The 22644-nt window shown below is 44.2% G+C and overlaps 1 protein-coding gene across 3 annotated transcripts in view; it reads right to left on the bottom strand.

The window, feature by feature from the left end:
- Positions 1-22644, bottom strand: part of MVB12B (multivesicular body subunit 12B) — an 87543-nt gene that overhangs the window by 34733 nt on the left and 30166 nt on the right. For all 3 annotated transcript variants that reach the window (XM_044306373.1, XM_044306371.1, XM_044306372.1), the window contains exons 6-7: positions 21021-21149; positions 11415-11509 (exon numbers count right to left, since the gene is read on the bottom strand). In XM_044306373.1, coding sequence (XP_044162308.1) covers positions 11415-11509; positions 21021-21149 — 224 coding nt within the window. The remainder of the gene's footprint in view (positions 1-11414; positions 11510-21020; positions 21150-22644) is intronic.

Raw genomic sequence — 22644 nt, 5'->3', positions numbered from 1 at the left:
GGAGTCACGCTACTGAAGCCCTGGCTGCCATGGTATGTTAGTGAGCAGAGAGCAGCGCATTATACTCACGTGCGCTGTGGCCGCCGGTCGCTCCTTCTCATAGGTCTGTGCGGCGCATTGCTAATGCTGTAAGCATTAGCTATCCGCCGCACAGACAGAAGAAGTATAATGCAGAAGAGTATAATGCGCTGCTCTCTGCTCACTAACATACCATGGCAGCCAGGGCTTCAGTAGCGTGACTCCTGGCTGCCATGGTAACCGATCGGAACTGACACTGCCACCAATGATGGGGGGGAGGAGGGGGACCCTGTGGCCACTGCCACCAATGATTAATACTGGGGAGGGAGGGGAGGGGGTTGCGTTACCAGAGGGGGCAGGCAGATCAGAGGCTGGGGGGAGGGGGGCAGGCAGATCAGAGGGAGGGGGGAGGCAGATCAGAGGCTGGGGGGAGGCAGATCAGAGGCTGGAGGGGGAGGCAGATCAGAGGCTGGGGGGGGAGGCAGATCAGAGGCTGGGGGGGGAGGCAGATCAGAGGCTGGGGGGGGAGGCAGATCAGAGGCTGGGGGGGGAGGCAGATCAGAGGCTGGGGGGGGAGGCAGATCAGAGGCTGGGGGGGGAGGCAGATCAGAGGCTGGGGGGGGAGGCAGATCAGAGGCTGGGGGGGGAGGCAGATCAGAGGCTGGGGGGGGAGGCAGATCAGAGGCTGGGGGGGGAGGCAGATCAGAGGCTGGGGGGGGGAGGCAGATCAGAGGCTGGGGGGGGAGGCAGATCAGAGGCTGGGGGGGGAGGCAGATCAGAGGCTGGGGGGGGAGGCAGATCAGAGGCTGGGGGCAAGCAGATCAGAGGCTGGGGGGAGGCAGATGGAGAGAGAGTGGTTAATGGAGGCTGCAAGCACCACCTTGGCATGTATAAAGTTATTGGTTTAGAGAGGGGTTAATGAAGGCACCTCCAAGGTGCTTTCATTAACCTCTTCAAACCAATAACTTTATACATGCCTAATGCCAAGGTGCTTCCATTAACCCCTCCAAACCCAATGGGCATGTATAAAGTTATTGGTTTGGAGGGGTTAATGGAAGCACCTTGGCATTAGGCATGTATAAAGTTATTAACCCCTTCAAACCAATAACTTTATACATACCTAATTACGTACGTTATTTTAAGTAGCTTTTTCTTATTAGATTACTCGATGAATCGAGAAATATAATCGATAGAATACTCGATTACAAAAATATTCGTTTACTGCAGCCCTACAATGGGTCGTCAAAAAATGCGTTCCGTAGCCCTGCAAAAAAATAGAACATGTCCTATTCTTATCCGTTGTTACAATGGATCCTTAAAAAAAAAACAAAAAAAAAAAAACAACAAACGATGACATACAGATGTCATCTGTCGTTTTTGTTGCAGTTCCGCAATCTGTGGACCGCAAAACACATAAGGTCGTGTAAATGTAGCCTTAAACTATGAGAAGAAACTGATGGTAAACTTTTGGACAACATACAAATATATGGAGAAGGTGCCTTTAAGTCATCTAAGAACCCAGGACCAAGTACTTAGTGAAACGTAACTAAAACAAATGAAAGACAATTATTTTAATTAATGCCATACAGTTTTCCCAAATCAATTAGAGGAAAACACTATAGAATGTTAAAAAATAATAATAATAATAATTATGGAAGAACCTGCTGGGGCACAAGTGTAAAAATACAATTTAAAAGGGAGCACCTTACTGAGTGCTGGAGGACTTGACTAAGGCCTCATGCACACAAACGTATTTTCTTTCCATGTCTGTTCCGGGGTTTTTTTGTGGACTGTATGCGGAATTATTTATTTAAATGGGTCCGCAAAAAAAAAAAAAAAAAACGGAAGGACCTGTTCCGCAAAAAATAGAACAGGTCCTATTATTGTCCATATCACAGACAAGGATAGTACTGTTCTATTAGGGGCCAGCTGTTCCGTTCTGCAAAATACGGAATGCACATGGACGTCATCTGTGTTTTTTGATGACCACAAAATACTTTCGGTCGTGTGCATGAGCCCTAACTGAAATCAATGAGAAAATTTACAATGGTAGCCAGAGTGTGGCCAAAGAAGTACAACCCGTAACATACTATAGATCAGGGATCAGCAACCTTCGGCAATCCAGTTGTTAAGAAACTACAACTCCCAGGATGCCCTTTCCAGTTTAGAGAGCAGCCAAGCAAGTGTGCATGATGGGAGATGTAGTTTCACAACACCTGGAGTGCCGGAGGTTGCTGACCCCTGCTACAGATTATGGAATCACCAAACTTGGGATGTTCACCCAGGCTTCTCCGTTTGGAGATCTGGCAGGCTGTTCTGGCTCAGAGCAGCCTGCCAGATCCTCTACTCCACCGCTGGATCCCTGTTGACTAAAAAGGGGTCCAGCGGTGATCCAGACAATTTCCATCATAAGGGCTCATTCAGACGGCCGTATGCTGTCCGCAAAAATGCAGATCCGTTTTTTGCGGACAGTTGAGCAGGTCTGCTGACCCATAGACTTCAATGGGGCCATGTCCTGATTTTCACTGACAAGTATGGGACATATTTCATTTGTTTTGCTGAGCCGTGCAATGGAAGAAAAGGGCCCCATATAAGTGAATGGGATAGAATCTAATCCGAAAAAAATAAAAATAAAATGTATCCGCATTTTTGCGGACAGCATACGGCCGTCTGAATGAGCCCTAAATGACGGGTTTCATTGCATGCTGTGGTTTATGTCCGGTTCAAACCAAGCATTTATGACAGAAATTGTCCGGACCACTGCCAGATCCCATTGCAGTCAATGGGGATCCAGTGGTGGAGTAGAGGATCCTGCAACACTAGATTTGGCAAATCTGGCAGGCTGTTCCGGCACAGAGCGGAGATGTGAATAAGGCCTTAGCCAATACACAAATCACAGACTGGACACCAAAACAAATGGTTGTTAATTCCCTGCACAAAGGCATCCGGATGCGTTCCATCTCTCTCTAATGGTTGCTAGAAGGTGCTGCATGTTATTCTTCAGGTTTTCTTCATGGATGCAAAACGGAGACATTTTCCAATCCCAAGGAAAAACCTGAGACATTGAAGGCAATCGCAGACAAACCTGATTCCACTTGCATGAAAAACCATCAGTTTTTCACTGAACAGTCCCTGGCACATGAGGCCTAAAGGAACCTTGTCTGATAAGAACCCTTCTTAAAAGGTGCTGGGATTATACAGGAAGTGTACTGTACTGTGTGGGATTTGGGGTCAATTAGCTTTGATTACTGAATGAAAGGCTATGTACACCTTTGGCGGCAATTTTATTTATCATTATTGCATTGTACTTATTTTGAGCGATAAATCATTATTTTCAATTGGTCTTTATTAAAAATATGGAGCCCTTTTTTCTGTACAGAGCTGAGAATCTCTAGAATCAGCCTCTAGATTTTCTCTTTTACGTCAGTTGGGGAGCTGATAGGCTCCTTATCTCTGTTCTCTGAGCTTCTAAACACTCATTATATGTCAGTTCTTATCTTACTGATAAGAATGTGGCTTAAATAATTGTTTATGACCTTTTAGTAGTTTAGAGATGAGGGTTATAAGGCCCCTAGAAAAATAAAAAATAGAATGGCTCAATATTTTTTATAAAGGCCAATTGAGAATATGATTTTTAGCCACAAATGCGTAAAATTTAATCATAAACAAAAATGGTCTCCAAAAGGTGTACATAGACTTAAACTTTTTATTCTTGCCCACAATTGAACAGAACCCTTGGCTTTCTATAATCTAACCCCAAATGGATTCCATAGTAGTCCACTGTAGCGTGTAAATGAGCAAGATGATCCTATCCATCACCAGAACACATAAGTGGTGACATCAGTGAAGACCTCTGTTTGGCAAATTTAATTTGCTCCAGTGGAAATAATTTTCCTATCGAGCCAAAATATCTGTGGGCAACTTAGACTGCAGTACCAATAAAGAATTATTAGCATGATGGCCTGATTGGGAGAAATATCCTAATGTGTAAACCTCGCCCAAGGCTATGATTTGAGGACTTGAACACAATAAGACACTAACGCATTTCAGAGCAACATCATCCTACCATTAACTCTCTTGTTGCTTTTCACATCGAATGGAAATGAGTAATGACAAGTTCACTGTAGAATGACTTCTCTGGAGAAAGAATACATGGACCTCTATAGCAAGACAGGGTCCTTTCTTTAGCAGCCCCTGCAGGACAAGTTGCTCACCTACCTTCATCCAATTAGTCAGGGCCATCATCTCGCTTCTTCAACCCTTCAAGGCAAGTCAACCCCGTTCATTTCTCAAACCAGAAGATATTAAATTTACCCTCCAAAACCGCTTACAAATAACACAATAGAGCCGGTGTGTCCGTGTCCACATATGAACTATACACTTTATCCTGACAGACAATTTGTCTTTTCAAACAGAAAACTCTCTAACAAAATTTGCTCCAGTTCCACATGAAGCTGGTGACCTCCTCGCCTGACTCTTGCCCAACTGCTCACTCAGCAAATCCAGTCTCAATTTCTAGATAATGTACAATAAGGAGTAAAGCAATAAATGAGTGGCAATCTGATTACATACAAGTCGATCAGCGCTCCTTTTACCCTTTAATGAACGCCGATACGTGTTTTTACGGTGGTCATTAACGAGCTTTATTTTAGGCCGCCGTCTTTTTACAGCGGTCTAGGATAAGCAATGCGTGGGTCTCCTGTACAGCAGAAAATGTGGGCTCTGCTCTCACACGAGAGCCGGTGTCATGGTCTAACGGACTGGATCGGCAGAAGCTCTGCTCAGGGCAGTTTAGCCCCTTAGATGGCACGTGACCGAAGCATCTAAGTGGTTACAGAGGAAGCAGACTCCCTCCGTTTCCCATCGGCCCCCCACGAACGAGATTGCGCCGATATCTGTGCACGGCAGCCTAGGACCTAATGAAGTGCGCCTCTCTGGCCCACTCTGATGGTGACTAAGTATAACACTGACGGTGTAATGCACTGTATAGCATAGGCTGCACAATGCATTATAGACGCTAGGGATCGACAGATATTGAACTTTGTGAACTTTCAGGCCGATAACAGATAACTTATACCGATATTCTGTGTATTTTCATTTTTGAAAAAAATGGTTTGTTACGGCGTTCCCCACATAGGAGATTTTAATTATTTATTTATTTTAATAGTTTGAACTTTTCAGACATGGCAATATGTTATGTTTATTTATTTGTTTATATATTTTATATGTAAAATTGGGAAAAGGGGTGATTTATACTTAATATTTTGGTGGTTATTTTTTAACTTTTTATTTAATGACTGACTGACTGACTGACTGACTGACTGACTGACTGACTGACTATCTCCCCCCTTAGGGGCTAGAACCTGGGATCTTTTAGTCCCTTGTCATATTCACCCTGATCGAGCTCTATTAGGGTTATTAGGACTTCACACTCTCCCTGCTGTCCTGTGCATAGTGCACACAGCAGCAGGGAGGTTACCATGGCAGCCATATGCACACAGCAGCAGGGAGGTTACCATGGCAGCCAGGGCTTCAGTAGCGTCCTGGCTTCCATGGTAACCGATCGGAGCCCCAGGATTACACTGCTGGGGCTCTGATCAGAAGCTGCCACTGCACCACCAGTGAGGAGGAGGGGAGAGGGGACCCTGTGGCCACTGCCACCAATGACTTTAATACTGGGGGGCTTGGGGGGGGAGCACTGCGCCACCAATAATTTTAACACTTGGGGGTTGGGGGGGAAGGGTGCACGGCGCCACCAATGTTTTTAATACTGGGGGGTGGAGCACTGCTCCCCCAATGATAATTAATGTTTCATACACGAAGCGGGTGTGTCGGCGCAGAATCATATAGCCAGCACCCTGCCTCTGTGATCACAGCTTCCTGTCATATAGGTTGGGCACCGCCTCCTGTATATGTATTAGACATTAATTATCATTGGTGGCGCATTGTGCCCGCCCCTCCTCCTCCTGTCTCTCCTCATTGGCAGCGCAGCACAGGGGGGAGGGAGAGAGTGACTCCTTCTCCCCTGTGCTGCTGAGGGAACATAAGCGCACTGACAGTAGCGTGCTCATGTTCTATGATAGCGCGCTGGACACATTATCGGCAAGGTTAGATGGCGATACTGATATCTTTAAAAATCATGAATATCGGGAGATAATATCGGTAACTCCGATAGTCGGTCGATCCCTAATAAAAGCGATCAAAAGATCGCCTGTTACAGTACCCTTGTGGGACTAGTAAATGGTAAAAAAAAAAAAAGAAGTTTACGTTTTATTAAACAAAAAAGTTTTAAAAAAATACACCTTTTTTCCATTGAAAAAAAAAAAAGTTTGTCATTGGAAAAAAAAATTGCAAAAATAAATTCCCCTCCACATATGTGGTATTGCAGCGTCCACAACAACCAGCATTACACAATTATGTAATTTATCCCATATGGCGAACTTCGTAAAAAAAAAAAAGCCAGAATTGCCGTTTCTTTTTTTACCCCAACAATAGATAAAAAAGCAATTATGTGTTATCTATCCCTAAACGAACTACAAGCCCTCACACAGCTCTGTAGACAGAAAAAAATAAAAAATAAAGTTATGGGTCCTGGGATGCCGCAATGCAAAAACATTTTTTTAAAACTTGTCTATGATGCTGTGATGGATCCAAACCGTGCCCAACGTACCCCAGTGAGGTCAAATTGAGGTTTCCATCCATCTGACAGCATGAATGGAGAACATGCTGCACGTTTCCAACATAAGCTCTTAAAGGAAGTCCATCACCAGGAGATTCGTGGTTAAACCAGGCAGAGTGCCTAGTAGGAATAACTGTCACTTAGCGATCCGTTGTTTCATTCTGGAGAAAAAGTACTTTTAGTCGATATGCAAATGAGCAGTCAAGTGCACAGAGGGTGGGCCTAAGTCACACTGTGCACCCTTTGTTCCTCCTCCCTCCTGTGCCAGAACCTCCTTCCGTCTTGATTGACAGGGCCAGGTGACATGTCTATGCAGGACTTTGGCTGTCAATAACAAAAAAAAAGGGAGGGGCTGGCAGAGGAAGCAAGAGGAGCAAGTAGCTTGAACACTCTCAGGTGCACTGAGTAGCTTGAACACACCCTCGGTGCACTTAGCTGCAGATTTGCATATGGACTGAAAAAACTTTTTTTCCCCCAGAATAAGGAAACGCACTTTAAGGTTAGTTGAAGACTAGCGTCCTAGATCCAGCAGGCTGTTCCCTGACGGGACCTCTGCACACTCCACATTGCCACAAGTTATTAAAGGGATTGTCTCATCACAGACAATGGGGGCATATCGCTAGCATATGCCCCCATTGTCTTATCAGTGTGGGTCCCATCGCGGGCACCTGCACCTATATCGGGAAAGTAGTGGATGGTGCACTGTGCATGCGAAGCCACCCTCCATTCATTTTTTATGGGGCTGCCGAAAATAGCCGAGCGCTGGATCGGCTATTTCTGTCGGGCCCATAGAAGTAAATGGGAGCGGTGGCTGGTCATGCGCAGTCCGCTCTCATTCACTTCTATGTGGAGCTCGCTTGGTTCGGGGCTCCGTTCCCAATATACGTATGGGTCCCAAAGATGGGACCCCGCACCTATAAGACAAAGGGGGCATATCCTAGTGATTTGCCCCAATTGTCCGTAATGAGACAATCCCTTTAAGGCCTCTTTCACACTACCGTATGGCTATTTCAGTGGTTTGCGGTCCATTTTTCACGGATCCGTTGCGTTTCGGTTCCGTTTTTCCGTATGGTATATACAGTAATTACATAGAACAAATTGGGCTGGGCATAACATTTTCAATAGATGGTTCCGCAAAAACCGGAACGGATACGGAAGACATACGGATGCATCCCGTTTAGTTTTTTTTTGCGGACCCATTGACTTCAATGGAGCCACGGAACGTGATTTGCGCCCAAATATAGGACATGTTCTATCTCTGCACGGAACGGAGATACGGAAACACAATGCATTTTTTGCAGACCCATTGAAATGAATGGTTCTGTATACGGAACAAAAAAAACGGCCCGCAAAACAGAAAAAAAACCCCGTCAGTGTGAAAGGGGCCTTAGGCTGTATTATAGTGAATGGGGCTGGATGGAGCCTTACAAACTTCCAGCAATGCCGGAGATGTATCATTACATTCTGCTCATCGAGCCCTACAAGGCATTGTGCCTGGTTTATTAGCGAGGCTTCCGGTCACAGAGTCCCTTTAAGTTTTGTGAATCAACAAAGTCTACTCCAAAATAAAAATATACACACACACACATATAAATAATTTTTACATTTGTATTTAGTGGTTGCAGGAATTTTTTTTTAAAGCTACAATTGCAGTTTATGTGCAGACAGATGGAAGATACTGACAGGACTATCACTCCTACTATATTCAACAGAGCTGCCTGAAAGCCTGTGTTCACTACTAAAAGCAGGTCTGCAATGCATATGGTACTATTCTGGCAGCCTAAAGAAAAATTTGGCACCTCTTTTTATGTGCATATGCCGTATCCTGATATTCTTTTCCACCACTATGGTCCATATAGACAGCAGATACAAGAAGTACCTGTCTTTGTACACTAGGGGGCGCTCCAGTGTCTGAATACTGCACAACTGCAGCAAAAGTGTGACCTTTTTTTTCTTCTTAGTCTTTCACACTGGCGTTTTGGCTTTCCGTTTGCGAGATCCGTTCAGGGCTCTCACAAGTGGTCCAAAACGGATCAGCATTCTGAATGGAAAAGGATCCGCTTAAAATGCATTAGTTCAGTCTCCATTCCGCTTTGGAGACAGACACCAAAACGTTGCTTGCAGCATTTTGGTGTCCGTCTGATGAAACTGAGCCAAATGGGGACGGATCCGTTTTCTATGACACAATAGAAAACGGATCCGTCTCCCTTTGACTTTCAATGGTGTTCATGACGGATCCGTCTTGGATATGTTAAAGATAATACAAACGGATCCGTTCTGAACGGATGCAGACGGTTGTAGTATCTGAACGGATCTGACCATGACGGTTCCGCACAAAACGAGAATGTGAAAGTAGCCTTAAAATGTACTTGTTTGCAAGAATAACATATGCATGAAAGTTCTAATTGCAATGTACAGTACGTGTCATTTTTATGTTTTCAATTATAGAAGCATTCATTCCTTAAGACAAGACTTACAGCAAATACATCTACACAGGGTATACAGGACAATCCAACAAGAACGTTATATGGGACAGTAGAAGTCAATTGGGAATTTAACACACAAATAATCATGTGACCACAGACATGAGACTTTTATAGTAGTTTACATTGTGCTGAATAATAGAACAATAACCTATTTTGGAAGTAGACTGTGGAGCTTCATGACCATGACTGAAAAAACATGAAGCTTCTCTAACTTTTCTGAAAGAGGTTCTGCAGCAGTAAGGGCATGTCTAAGGAGGTTCTGCAGCAGTAAGGGCATGTCTAAGGAGGTTCTGCAGCAGTAAGGGCATGTCTAAGGAGGTTCTGCAGCAGTAAGGGCATGTCTAAGGAGGTTCTGCAGCAGTAAGGGCATGTCTAAGGAGGTTCTGCAGCAGTAAGGGCATGTCTAAGGAGGTTCTGCAGCAGTAAGGGCATGTGTAAAGAGGTTCTGCAGCAGTAAGGGCATGTGTTATGAGGTTCTACAGGAGTAAGGGCATGTGTAAGGAGGGTCTGCAGCAGTAAGGGCATGTGTAAGGAGGGTCTGCAGCAGTAAGGGCATGTGTAAGGAGGTTCTGCAGCAGTAAGATCATGTGTAAGGAGGTTCGGCAGCAGTAAGATCATGTGTAAGGAGGTTCTGCGGCAGTAAGGGCACGTGTTATGAGGTTCTACAGCAGTAAGGGCATGTGTAAAGAGGTTCTGCAGCAGTAAGGGCTTGTGTAAGGAGGTTCTACAGCAGTAAGATCATGTGTTATGAGGTTCTACAGGAGTGAGGGCATGTGTAAGGAGGTTCTACAGCAGTAAGGGCATGTGTCATGAGGTTCTACAGCAGTACAAGTATGTGTTATGAGGTTCTACAGGAGTAAGGGCATGTGTAAGGAGGTTCTGCAGCAGTAAGGGCATGTGTTATGAGGTTCTACAGGAGTAAGGGCATGTGTAAGGAGGGTCTGCAGCAGTAAGGGCATGTGTAAGGAGGGTCTGCAGCAGTAAGGGCATGTGTAAAGAGGTTCTGCAGCAGTAAGGGCTTGTGTAAGGAGGTTCTACAGCAGTAAGATCATGTGTTATGAGGTTCTACAGGAGTAAGGGCATGTGTTATGAGGTTCTACAGGAGTAAGGGCATGTGTAAGGAGGTTCTACAGCAGTAAGGGCATGTGTCATGAGGTTCTACAGCAGTACAAGTATGTGTTATGAGGTTCTACAGGAGTAAGGGCATGTGTACGGAGGTTCTACAGCAGTACGATATATGTTATGAAGTTATGGACGTTCTGGAGCAGAAAGGGCATGAATTAGGTTCTGCAGAAGTAAGAGCATGTTATGAGGTTCTACAGGAGTAAGGGCATGTGTTATGAGGTTCTACAGGAGTAAGGGCATGTGTTATGAGGTTCTGCAGCAGTAAGGGCATGTGTTATGAGGCTCTGCAGCAGTAAGGGCATGTGTTATGAGGCTCTGCAGCAGTAAGGGCATGTGTTATGAGGTTCTGCAGCAGTAAGGGCATGTGTTATGAGGTTCTACAGGAGTAAGGGCATGTGTTATGAGGTTCTACAGGAGTAAGGGCATGTGTTATGAGGTTCTACAGGAGTAAGGGCATGTGTTATGAGGTTCTGCAGCAGTAAGATCATGTGTCATGAGGTTCTACAGCAGTACAAGTATATGTTATGACATTCTTGAGCAGTAAGGGCATGTGTACGGAGGTTCTACAGCAGTACAATATAGGTTATGAAGTTATGGACGTTCTGGAGCAGAAAGGGCATGAATTAGGTTCTGCAGAAGTAAGAGCATGTTATGAGGTTCTGGAGCACCTGGAGAAAAGTACTATGAAAGGAATGTTCAATCTACAGCAGAACCACAGTAAGAATACATTGCTTTGTGTCATGGACTGTTTTCCCAATAAAAGAAAGTTATTAATATAAAATACATAGCCAAGTGAAATATGCTGGGCCATGGAGATGGTGGTGGAACAAAGAGGAGAAAAGGACAGGCAGTTGTCGGGTGTCAGAAGTCATAGAGAGGTTCTGATGATGGCTATTATCCATGTATTTTTACATTCCCGTGATTCATTTCTTCTGACCAGAATTTGTCCCACTTCAATAACAAGCAAAATACCAATTAAGAAAACTAACACAAAATCTATAAAAAAAAACAACTGTAAAAACAAAATCATCATGTAGGCCAAGTCACTGGCAAGCATTATTACAGCATTACACCTCTGTAATAATCAGCTGATGGCACGGGCTTACCTGATATTGCATACAGGTTGGACTGCTGATTTTCAAAGTCTGGACGGGTATTATTTCTACCTCGGAATGTGGCAGGAAGCGTCAGAGATATATGTCTGAAAGGAGAAGTATACAGCATGATTAATACCAGTGCCAGTAATGTAAGAACATACAACAGTCCATCTAATACCAGTACTGCCAGTGAGAAGTCATATCGTTCATACCGTTGGGGGAAAAAAAAACATCAGTCCAAGTTCTACCAAAGAATGGGTAGGGTTGTGAATTTTAGAAAAGCGTGAAACGCCAAGAGGGAGAAGGCGCTCATAGGGTCAGTGGGTAAGGCATCACAATCCCTGGAGGGATGTGTATGAACTTGCCTGTATTAGAGTGGCGAGTGCGTTGGAGATGTGCGTTGGAGGTGGAATGATGAGGACAATGAGGCTGCCTTAACCAGTTGAATTTTAGAAAAGGGGAGTGAGACCCAGACTTCTACACATTTTCATAAGCATGAATGTTAATTTTAAGAATTCAGCTAAGCCTTTTTCAAACCATCCACTGTTCCTGCTGTGACCACGTCTTGAGGTAGACTATTCCACAGTTCTTACAGTAAAGAAGCTTCAACGCTTCTTGAGACTGAACTTTTTCATTTTCCAGTCGGAGGCAGTGCCCCTTTATCTTTTGAGCACATTTTACATGGAACAGCTTTTTGCCGTATTTTATGAACGGCAGAACAGATGACCTATCCAGTGTAAAACTCCCAGAAAACCCTTTGAATGCAGAGCTACAAATACAACATACAGGCATAGCTAAATGATAAATGGGTGGCTACCTGCAGCCGCCGCTAGAGGGAGCTCAGGAGCTTATCGCATACTGTTGATAAACTGAATTCAATAAAAATCTGTACGCAGTAAGCAAACTCCTCCTAGTGGTGGCTGCAGGTAATCAGGCTTTTAACAATTATTTCTAATTAAATGACTTGGATTGAGGATGAGAAAAACAGGACCGCATACAGTCTGTAAAAAAGAGGAATGGAATCTCCCAGATACCGTATCATCTAGCTTCCCATACATAAAGAAAAAGTGACTGCACTGAAAGACGAGAAGCCGCTTTCCAGACTCTGAGCTTCCATCGCTCCTCTGCATATGGAGCAGGAGCATATGGCAAATCAAATACCAGTATAAAGACTAGTTCCCCTCAGGAAATAATCTGGGACATGTCTCCATTCAAATTACAGTCTTTACAATTAATCATCATTTGGAGGAACTAAACTGACACAAACAACCGCTCTACATTTGTAATTAGAATAAACTCCATCATATTAGGCGAAGACTGAAACAATTACAATAACCTTAATGCAAACATGAACATTAAGAAGAGTTGTTCCAAGGGTGCACCGGGGATTTAACACCATGGGCTGTTAGTGTCACCCCAATCAGAACAGATTGTAAAGAAGTTAGAAGATACCTCAACTATTAAAAAAAAATTAAAATGAAAAAATACATTAAAAAAAATTCAAAAAATCTTTGTGTAACGGAGTAAATCGCACAAAATATATTACTTTACAATGAACAGAGCATTTTAACACCTTCAGGACCCTGCCATTTTTCACCTTTAGGGCTCGTTCACACGACCGTATAGCTTTTTTTAGTGTTTTGCGGGCCCTTTCTAACGCATCCGTTTTTGTTTCAGTAGTGTTTCCGGTTCCGTTCCATTTTTCCATATGGCATATACAGTATACAGTAATTACATATAGATGGTGCCTGCAAAAACAGAACAGATATGGAAGACATACGGAGTACATTCCGTATGTGTTCCGTTTTTTTTTTTGCAGACCCATTGACTTGAATGGAGCCACGGAACGTGATTTGCGGGCAAAATTAGGACATGTTCTATCTTTGAACGGAACTGAAAAACGGAAATACGGAGACGGAATGCATACGGAGTACATTCCGTTTTTTTGCTGAACCATTGAAATGAATGGTTCCGTATACGGAACGCCAAAAAGTTTTTTGTGAATGAGTCCTAAGGACCAAGCCATTTTTAGCAAATCTGACGTGCCACTTTATGTGGTGATAACTTTAAAACGCTTTGACTTATCCAGGCCATTCTGAAATTGTTTTCTCGTCACATATTGTACTTCATGACAGTGGTAAAATGGAGTCAAAATATTTAATTTATATATATATAAAAAAATACCAAGTATACAAAAAAGTTGATAAAATTAGCGAATTAAAATTTCTCTACTTTTATATTAGATAGTAATACCTCCAAAAATAGTTATTACTTTACATTCCCCATATGTCTACTTCATGTTTGGATCATTTTGACTTTATTTTTTTCTGACGTTAGAAGGCTTAGGAAGCAAATCTCTAAAATTTTAAGAAAATTTCCAAAACCCAATATTTTTAAGGACCAGTTCAGTTATGAAGTCACTTTGTGGGGCTTAAATATTAGAAACCACCCATAAATCACCCCATTTTAGAAACTACACCATTTGAGCTATTAAAAACAGATTTTACAAACTTTGTTAACCCTTTGGGTGCCCCACAAGAATTAAAGGAAAATGGGAATTCAATTTCAAAATGTCACTTTTTTTTTTAGCAGATTTTTATTTTTTAGCTATTTTTTCTGCAACACACCAAGGGTTAACAGCCAAACAAAACTCTAAATCTATTACCCTGAATCTGGAGTTTTCAGAAACACCCCATGTATGCTCAAAAACTGATGTATGGGCGCACAGCAGGCTTCAGAGTGGAAGGAGCATCATATGGCTTTTGGAGAGCGGATTTAGCTGGAATGGTAAATGGGAGCTATGTCACATATGAAGACACCCTGAGGTGGCCCTACAGTGGAACCCCAAAAAAGTGACCCCATTTTGGAAACTACACCCCTCAAGGAATCTTTCAAGGTGTGTAGTGAGCACTTTGACCTCAAAAAGGTGTTTCCTAGAATTAGGAAACACTTGGCAGTAAAAATGAAAAAAGATTTTCGCAAAAAAGTTGCTTTACGTCCATATTTTTCACTTTCCCAAAAGGGTAACAAGACCAAATGCACCCACCATTTTGTTCCCCATTTCCCCCCTGAATACGGCAACACCCCATATGTGCTCAAAAAAAATTATGTACGGCCGCACAGCAGGGCTCTAGAGGCAAAGTAAAAAATATGGTTTTTGCAGGCCTGAATAAACAGACATGGATTTTAGGTGCCATGTCGCATGCTAAAAAATTCCTGAGGTCCGAAATTAAAAACCCCAAGAAGTGACCCCATATTGGAAAGAGCACCCCCATACGAACAGTTTAAGGGGTGGAAAGGGCACTTTTGACCTAACAGGTGTTTCACAGAAATGAATATGTAGTGGTTGGTGAAAAATGGATATGTAAGCTATGTGGACAAAATCTGAGATATAAGGTAGTAAAACTACAAGGTACATCATGGATGAAATTAAATTATTACTCCATGGATGAGTGGTAGATTCTGAAACACTCCTGCATGCACAGGCCGGGTTTTTCAGGGCAGGTTTCACAGTGGTAAATGGTGTATTTCCTTATCCCCCTTTTGGAACACACCCTGCATCTTTTTTGGGTCCATCCCTTCCTTGCTGTCTGGGGGACTTGACCTGGAAAATGTTGCCCTGGTACAACACGGGACCCATGACTTCCTGAAGTACTGGGACCTTCTCAGGCCTGGGTTTGAAAAAATAGGGCCTTGATAACCACCTCTTGGAACTGGAGGAAAGTTCCTGTGTGGCCTGCAAAATGAAATAGGATGTACGCTTTGCACATTGCCATCTGTACAATGTGTACGGCCAGCTATTTGTACCACACTTTCGTTTTTCGTGTGGCACTGTAGGGCTTCAGAAGTTGATCTGAAAGATTCACCCCTCCCATGTGCCTGTTGTAGTCCAGGATACAAACTGGTTGGGGGTAGTAGTTGTGTTACCTCGTATAGGAGCAGAGGAGCTGGCATTAGTGTGGATGGTGGTCAGTACAAGGACATCCCTCTTGTCCTTGTACTTACCCACCAGCATGTTCTCATTGCAGAAAGCCCTACTTTTACCCATTCTCAGTGGTTGCCCTACCAGGGATCTAGGGAGGCCTCTCTGATTTTTGCGCATTGTGCCGCAAGACACAGTACCCCTGGCAGTTAGGGACCTGAGCAGGGGTTTGCTGGTATAATAGTTATCCACATAGAGGTGGTAACCCTTATCTAGCAGTGGGTGCAGTTAAGTCCCACACGATCTTCCCACTAACTCCTAGGACAGGGGGGCATTCTGGGGGTTCTATCCGGGAATCTTTCCCTTCGTAAATAACTACGGAACTTGTGGGTGTACCCGGAGCTACTCTCACAGAGTTTGTATATCTTTATGCCATACCTTGCCCGTTTGCTAGGCAGGTACTGGCGGAATCTAATCCTCTATTTGAAAAGTAATAGGGACTCATCTACACATACATTTTTATCAGGGGTGTACACCTCAGCAAACTTGGTGTTAAAGTGGTCAATGACAGGCCTAACCTTGAACAGACGGTCAAATGTCGGGTCATTTTGGGGTGCGTAGTGCATGGTCATTGTAGTATAGGAATTTTCTAATTGACTCAAATCGATTCCAGGTCATGGTCTGACTGTAAACTGGAGTCTGGTAGAAAATGTCCGAACTCCAATATTGTCTGACGTTTGGCTTCTTAACTACGCCCATAGGAGTTCCCAGAGATGCTAAGCATCTCTAGGAACTCCTTCAAGACTGTTGGAAGACCATTTCAGGTGACTACCTCTTGAAGCTCATCAAGAGAATGCCAAGAGTGTGCAAAGCAGTAATCAAAGCAAAAGGTGGCTACTTTGAAGAACCTAGAATATGACATATTTGCAGTTGTTTCACACTTTTTTGTCATGTAAATAAAGAAAACTCTTTGAATGAGAAGGTGTGTCCAAACTTTTGGTCTGTACTGTATGTGATAATATGTGAAGTGGATAAAGAGAACCTGCCCCCTCTCTCCCGACATGTCTGTTTTAGTAACTATTTGCATTCCCTATGTAATAACAGTTATGGAGCATCTAGTCTTATAACTCTGTGTTGTGTTATTCCTCCATTATTCCTACCAGAAGTTTAAGAATAAATTACCAGCCGTCTGCAATAAAGGACTGACTGGGTCTTACCGGTGGGGGGTGTCCCGGCACAGTCTGAGACTACCCAATTAGTGCTTCCAGTATCAGACTGTGCAGGGACACACTCCCAGTTGGATCTATTATGGACTTTTGGAAACAAATTCATGAACTTCTAGTAATAATAACAGAGGAATAGCATAACAAAGCCATACGAATAGAAGCTTATTACATGGAGAATGCAAGTAGGTTCTAAAACAGACATGTCAGGACAGGTGATAGGTCCTCTTTAAAATGTCCCCCTAGAAAACTGCTACCACACACACACACACAGTATGCTGCTCCAGAGGCACATTGTGGAGCGTATCTACCCGGAAACCTATACTGATGGGATTTTCTTTATGTTGCTGGAAAGCCTGTAATATAGATCAGCATTTCTGAATTCATATACCCACAAGCCCTTGCTGCAGCGCGCCAGTAAATATTCCCCACTGTTCAAACATGATAAGTGGCGCAGGGCATTTGTCTCCCATGCAGCTCATAAAATCATGATAACTTTGGGAGAGACAAACATCTTGTCAGAGGAGCCGGCCGCTCATTACACACACGCCAAGCGATGTCATACATCTGCAGACAGACAGACAGGTTTTACCGTACCCCATTAATTGAACCTTCAATTATTCCGCAGAACACGGCGCGTTTTAACTCAACCAGATTACAATACATTTTATTCTGACGCTTGTTTTATTTGTCGAGTAAAACAAAACTGATTCAATTTCCCGGCAAAGCCGTAAACTGCATCGAGACATGAAGTCCAAGATGAATCAGGTTATTCGAGAAGGATAGAGATGCCAATTCAATCCTGCGGAGGATGGCGCGTCTCACTTCTAGGCGATGAGCCGCCGTTAACTGATCAATGATGAATAATGAGTCCTTTTATACACGCTTAAATTGTAGGAGCGTTACCCGGACTGGATTACGCCATGCAGAGATCAGGAAGGTGCGAGACAGTATTCATCTCCCATTCTAAAAATTGCAAAAATTTAACGTTTTTACATAAAAAGTCTATGGTTTGTCAATGGGTAAAGGTGTGGCCTGTACACTGGGACTTGGGAATCTTTTCCTAGGCCAGTGATATCACGTTCATCAGCCACATGACCTATGTGCAGCTCAGTCCCATTCAAGCGAATAGAACTGGGCTGCAATACCAAGCACAGCCACTATACAATGTATGGCGCTGTCCTCTTCAAGCAGCTGATCAGTGGCCGTGTTGGGTGTCAGACCTCCATCGATCAGATAATGATGAGCTATCCTGAGGACAGGTCATCAATATAGGAATCCCACTTTATAGATTACTATGGGCCCCCTCCATCACCCACGACAGGCAGATTTAGCATTTACTTCCAAACCCTGATCATGACCCTTAGGCCAATTCACTCCAAGGTGTGCACTTTGAAAGTGGCTGTCTTGGATGATACTAAAACACTGGGGCACATTCATTAAGATCAGTGGTCTTAATAAGGCCCTGCACTGGCGGTGGATCTGCCGCAGTTATATAGCTTCCTTGCTCTCTTACATATAGACCATTTTCTACGCCTAAACCAGGCGGAGAAAATGGGAAATGAGACAGGCCTCTCCTATTTTCTGTACATGATGATTATGGGGGGATCCGATCTGCCTCAGTGTCAACAGCCACATGGACCATAGGAACCTGGAGTCTGGCGAGGGCTCAACAGCCTCTATGGGCATGTATTTTGGGCTTGCTCTGTGACATTTTCAATGAAGGGGAGGAGATGAGCTGTGATCATCACCTATTGAGAATGGTGTATCCGGTGTTATCTTTCATTGTAATCCCACCAGTGATGATAATGAGGTGACTGCTGAAAATGATATGGGCAGAAAAGGAAGGACAGGAGTCAGCCTATTGTGAGGCTTAATTGCCAGAGTGAAGGCTGCATAATTTAAGCATTTGAATTAATTATTTTTATATTTTTAAATACAGATAGTGACCTAAAAATAATTTTAAAAAAAAATCTTACAAAATTTGTAAATTGGTGGGCCAATATATTGTAATTTTAAAGTGGCTGACCCTTTCTTTTATACTGAAAGCCATCAATATCTGTTCGACACCTCACACTCCCAATAATCTTCTGTTTTGCTGGAAAACCCCATGATTACGCACAAATCTTTAAATAAAAAACATTTGAGGGCCATTTTTATGATAATTGTAGCCACGCCCACTCAACCAGCCTAATGTCAACTTTGGCTGATGCTCCTACCTATAACATACTGGTAGATGGAGGGGCAGTGACCAAATAGGTCATCATGCCACAGCTCTCCGCCTCCTAGAGGCAAACCTTCAAAAGTTGTCACGTATGCTTTAAAAGGGTTCTCTGGGCTTTAAATATTGTTGACCTATCCTCAGGGATCCGGCACCCCCGACATTAGCTGTATGAAGCTGTGTGCACGTGCCGTCCCCCTTCTCTCTTCCTGCTATGTCTATGGCGAGCAGGAAGAGAGACAGCACGAGTCCAATGCGAGCACCTTCCCTTCATACAGCTGATCAGCAGGGGTGCCAGGTGTCGCCTATCTGATATTAATGACCTATCCGGAGGACAGATCATCAATATTAAAAGCCTGGAGAACCCCTTTAAATTGTAGCTCATTTGATGACACATTCCCTTTAGGCCTCATGACCGTGTCCGTACTGCAGTCCACAAACCCCTTATCTGCAAAGTATGAACACCTTCCATGTGCGATCCGCATTGTGCTCACTCCCATCACTAGAAATTACTATTCTTTACAGAATGGGAAATGTTCTGTAATATGCGAAACGGACACACGATTGCGGGCAGCACAAGGAAGACATCTGCGTGCTGTCCGTTATTTTCGTTTTGTTGGGGGGGATCCATAGGAGTGAATGGGTCCGTGTGCAATCTGCAAAAAATGTAGATCGGACACGGACGCAAAATTTGGTCGTGTGGGGGAACTTAGGTCAGTATTTCTCCAAACCATGGGTTAGAATTCCACAGAAAATTAAAGGGTTTATGCCATGAAAAAAATTATACATTTTTCAAACCTGCACCACCTGGATCTGAATACTTTTCTCATTGTGGCTATGCAAAATTTTTATTTACATGCAGAGTTATTTAATAAAAATGTATCTGTATAGCGCCACCTGCTGTTTGTTCTTTTCTTTATTTAGCTGTCCTTCTCATTAAGGTGGGTGGTCGCACGCGCTCAGTTTAAAAAGGACACAATCCCTCAGCTACCAGGTTGAAATACATCTAGCAGAACAACAGAAACAATGAATGAGGAGATCTCTGGACCCATGCGAGGTGCAGGGCTGGTTCTAGCTTTGTCAGAAAGAGATTGTCATGTACTATATGATGTCAGATTTTTTACATCAATCATGGCATAACTCCTTTAAAAGTTACAGTACAGGGGTAATAAATGGGTTGTCTAAAGATGACCACCCCTGTCCATATGAACGACTAATGCATATGGACATCACAGAGGGAGTTAGGGTACTTTCACACTTGCGGCAGGACGGATCCGACAGGCTGTTCACCATGTCGGATCCGTCCTGCGGCTATTTCGCCGTGCCGCCGGACCGCCGCTCCGTCCCCATTGACTATAATGGGGACGGGGGCGGAGCTCCGGCGCAGCACGGCGGTGCACGGAGAAAGGCCGCCGGACTAAAATTACTGCATGTCAGGCTTTTTAGTCCGGCAGCTTTCTCCGTGCACCGCCGTGCTGCGCCGGAGCTCCGCCCCCATCCCCATTATAGTCAATGGGGACGGAGCGGCGGTCCGCGGGCACGGCGAAATAGCCGCAGGACGGATCCGACATGGTGAATAGCCTGTCGGATCCGTCCTGCCGCAAGTGTGAAACTAGCCTAACCATGCTCAAAACTTCCCTCTATGAGCCAGAATGGAAAGCTAGCTAACAGACGACCTGGCACTTCCTCAATTTACCGGCTCGATCACCGATTCCAATAACAACTAAGGCTACTTTCACACTCGCGTTTTGTACGGATCAGTCATGGACGGATCCGTTCAGATAATACAACCGTCTGCATCCGTTCAGAACGGATCCGTTTATATCATCTTTAAAATAACCAAGTTGGATCCGTCTTGAACACCATTGAAATTCAATGGAGGACGGATCTGTTTTCTGTTGTGCCAGATTGTGTCAGTGAAAACGGATCCGTCCTCTGATTCACATTGTGTGCCAGGACGGATCCGTTTGGATCAGTTTCATCAGACGGACATCAAAACGCTGCAAGCAGCTGCCTCCAGAGCAGAATGGAGACGGAACGGAGGCAAACTGATGTATTCTGAGCGGATCCTTTTCCATTCAGAATGCATTAGGGCAAAACTGACCCGTTTTGGACCGCGTGTGAGAGCCCTGAACGGATCTCAGAAACGGAAAGCCAAAACGCGAGTGTGAAAGTAGACTAGTCGCCAAGCTGGCTTCCATTTAAATCTTAAATCACACAACACAGCTAATAAGGAGAGAGGAGATCACCTTGGGAGGTTTGGAGCAGATGCAGATGTGACCACTGCAGATGGGGATGAAGGCGTTGAAGGTTGTGGAGACTCTGGAGCCCGTGGAACTCTCCCCATTCGATACCAGATGCCCATACTGTTCAGCTCCCTGTACGACGGATTAAGAACAAATTAAGACATGGTGCAGGTGAATTAAGAGTTAATGTACAAACCTTCAGCCTTTCCCTTCCTAAGGCTGAGTAGAAGGATGTGCCCCTTCCTTACTGCATATTTGTCACAGTTGACCGACTCTGGTCTTTAAACATATTCTGATTGTAGACAAAGAAACCCGAGTACGGGCAGATCAGTTCTTCAAAATCATTACCACAAATATTTAACCCTTTTGTCATCAAAATCTTCAATTCAAAACGCCCAAAGCAAAAGGTTACCTCAAAAGGTGATTTAAGGGGAACCAGTCAGCTGGATATTACCTTTCAAGCCACCAGGGGTACCCAACCATTCTGCTCTTCTTGTGCATGGTGGTATCCTTAAAGGGGTTATCCAGAAATTGATATCGTCTGGATAGGTCTTCAATATCGGATTGGTGGGGGTCCAACACCCGGAACCCCTGCCGGCTCTCCATGAGCGCCGCAGCCTCTTCCTAGGCCATATGATGTCACTGCACACCTGTCACATGGCCTAGTTCAAGTCAATGGAGCTGAGCTGCAATAGCATGCAGTCATACAATGTACAGCGCCATGCTCGGAAAGTTGCTGCGAGCCGGCTGCACGCAGTTAGCATGGCTGCTCCTTGACACAGCTGATCGCGGGGGGTGCCGGGACTTGGACCTCCACCGATGTGAGAATGATAACCTATCTTGAGGATAGGTCATCATTATCATTTCTTGGATAACCCCTTTAAAAGGGTTGTCTCATCTCAGACATGGGTGGCCTTTTTGCTAGGATATGCTACCTATGTATGTCAGACAGATGCGGGACCCACACCTCTCTCTAGAACGGAGCCCCCAAAGTGAACGCAGAGCACATTGCACATACGCGATCACCCTCTATTTATTTCAATGGGAGTTCTGAAAATAGATGAGCGCTGTCTTGGCCATTTCTAGTAGTGCGAAAGAAGTGAATGGAGCGGTGGACGCGCTTGCGTGCTCTATTCGTTTCTCTACAACTTCCGAAAATTTGGCAGTACGTTTTAGAACTCCCATAGAAGTGAACTCAGAGAATGCATGCGGGCCCTGTTCTAGAAATAGCGATATGCCACCAATGTTTGAGGTGACAGAATCCCTTTAATTGCCTTAGCAGATGCCTCATTTTGCCATAAATCCACTTTAATCTATGCTCGCACCTCATGCAAATGAATGGTTTGGCGTTAACAAGGTGAAGACATTGAGAACTAAAGTCAAGCTTGCTATGCCCATATCCCACCCCATCAATCTTGATTGACATCCATGAGGACATGAAACGCATTCAGCAGACCTCCCAAGATCCTGCGCATGCGCCGCTGTGTCCTAATCTGGCGCGTCTGTGCAGTGAAGCTGGGTGGACTTGCCTTGGCCCCCGCAAGAGGGATGCTGATGACGTTCCTGTCCTGAGGAACAACAGTAACGACTGAAGATGGTTCTCAATGTTCCCACCATCTTGATTCCA

This window comes from Bufo gargarizans, chromosome 9, assembly GCF_014858855.1.
Source record: "Bufo gargarizans isolate SCDJY-AF-19 chromosome 9, ASM1485885v1, whole genome shotgun sequence".
NCBI classification, from domain to species: Eukaryota; Metazoa; Chordata; class Amphibia; order Anura; family Bufonidae; genus Bufo; species Bufo gargarizans.
This window is presented reverse-complemented; position numbering and strand designations above follow the sequence as displayed.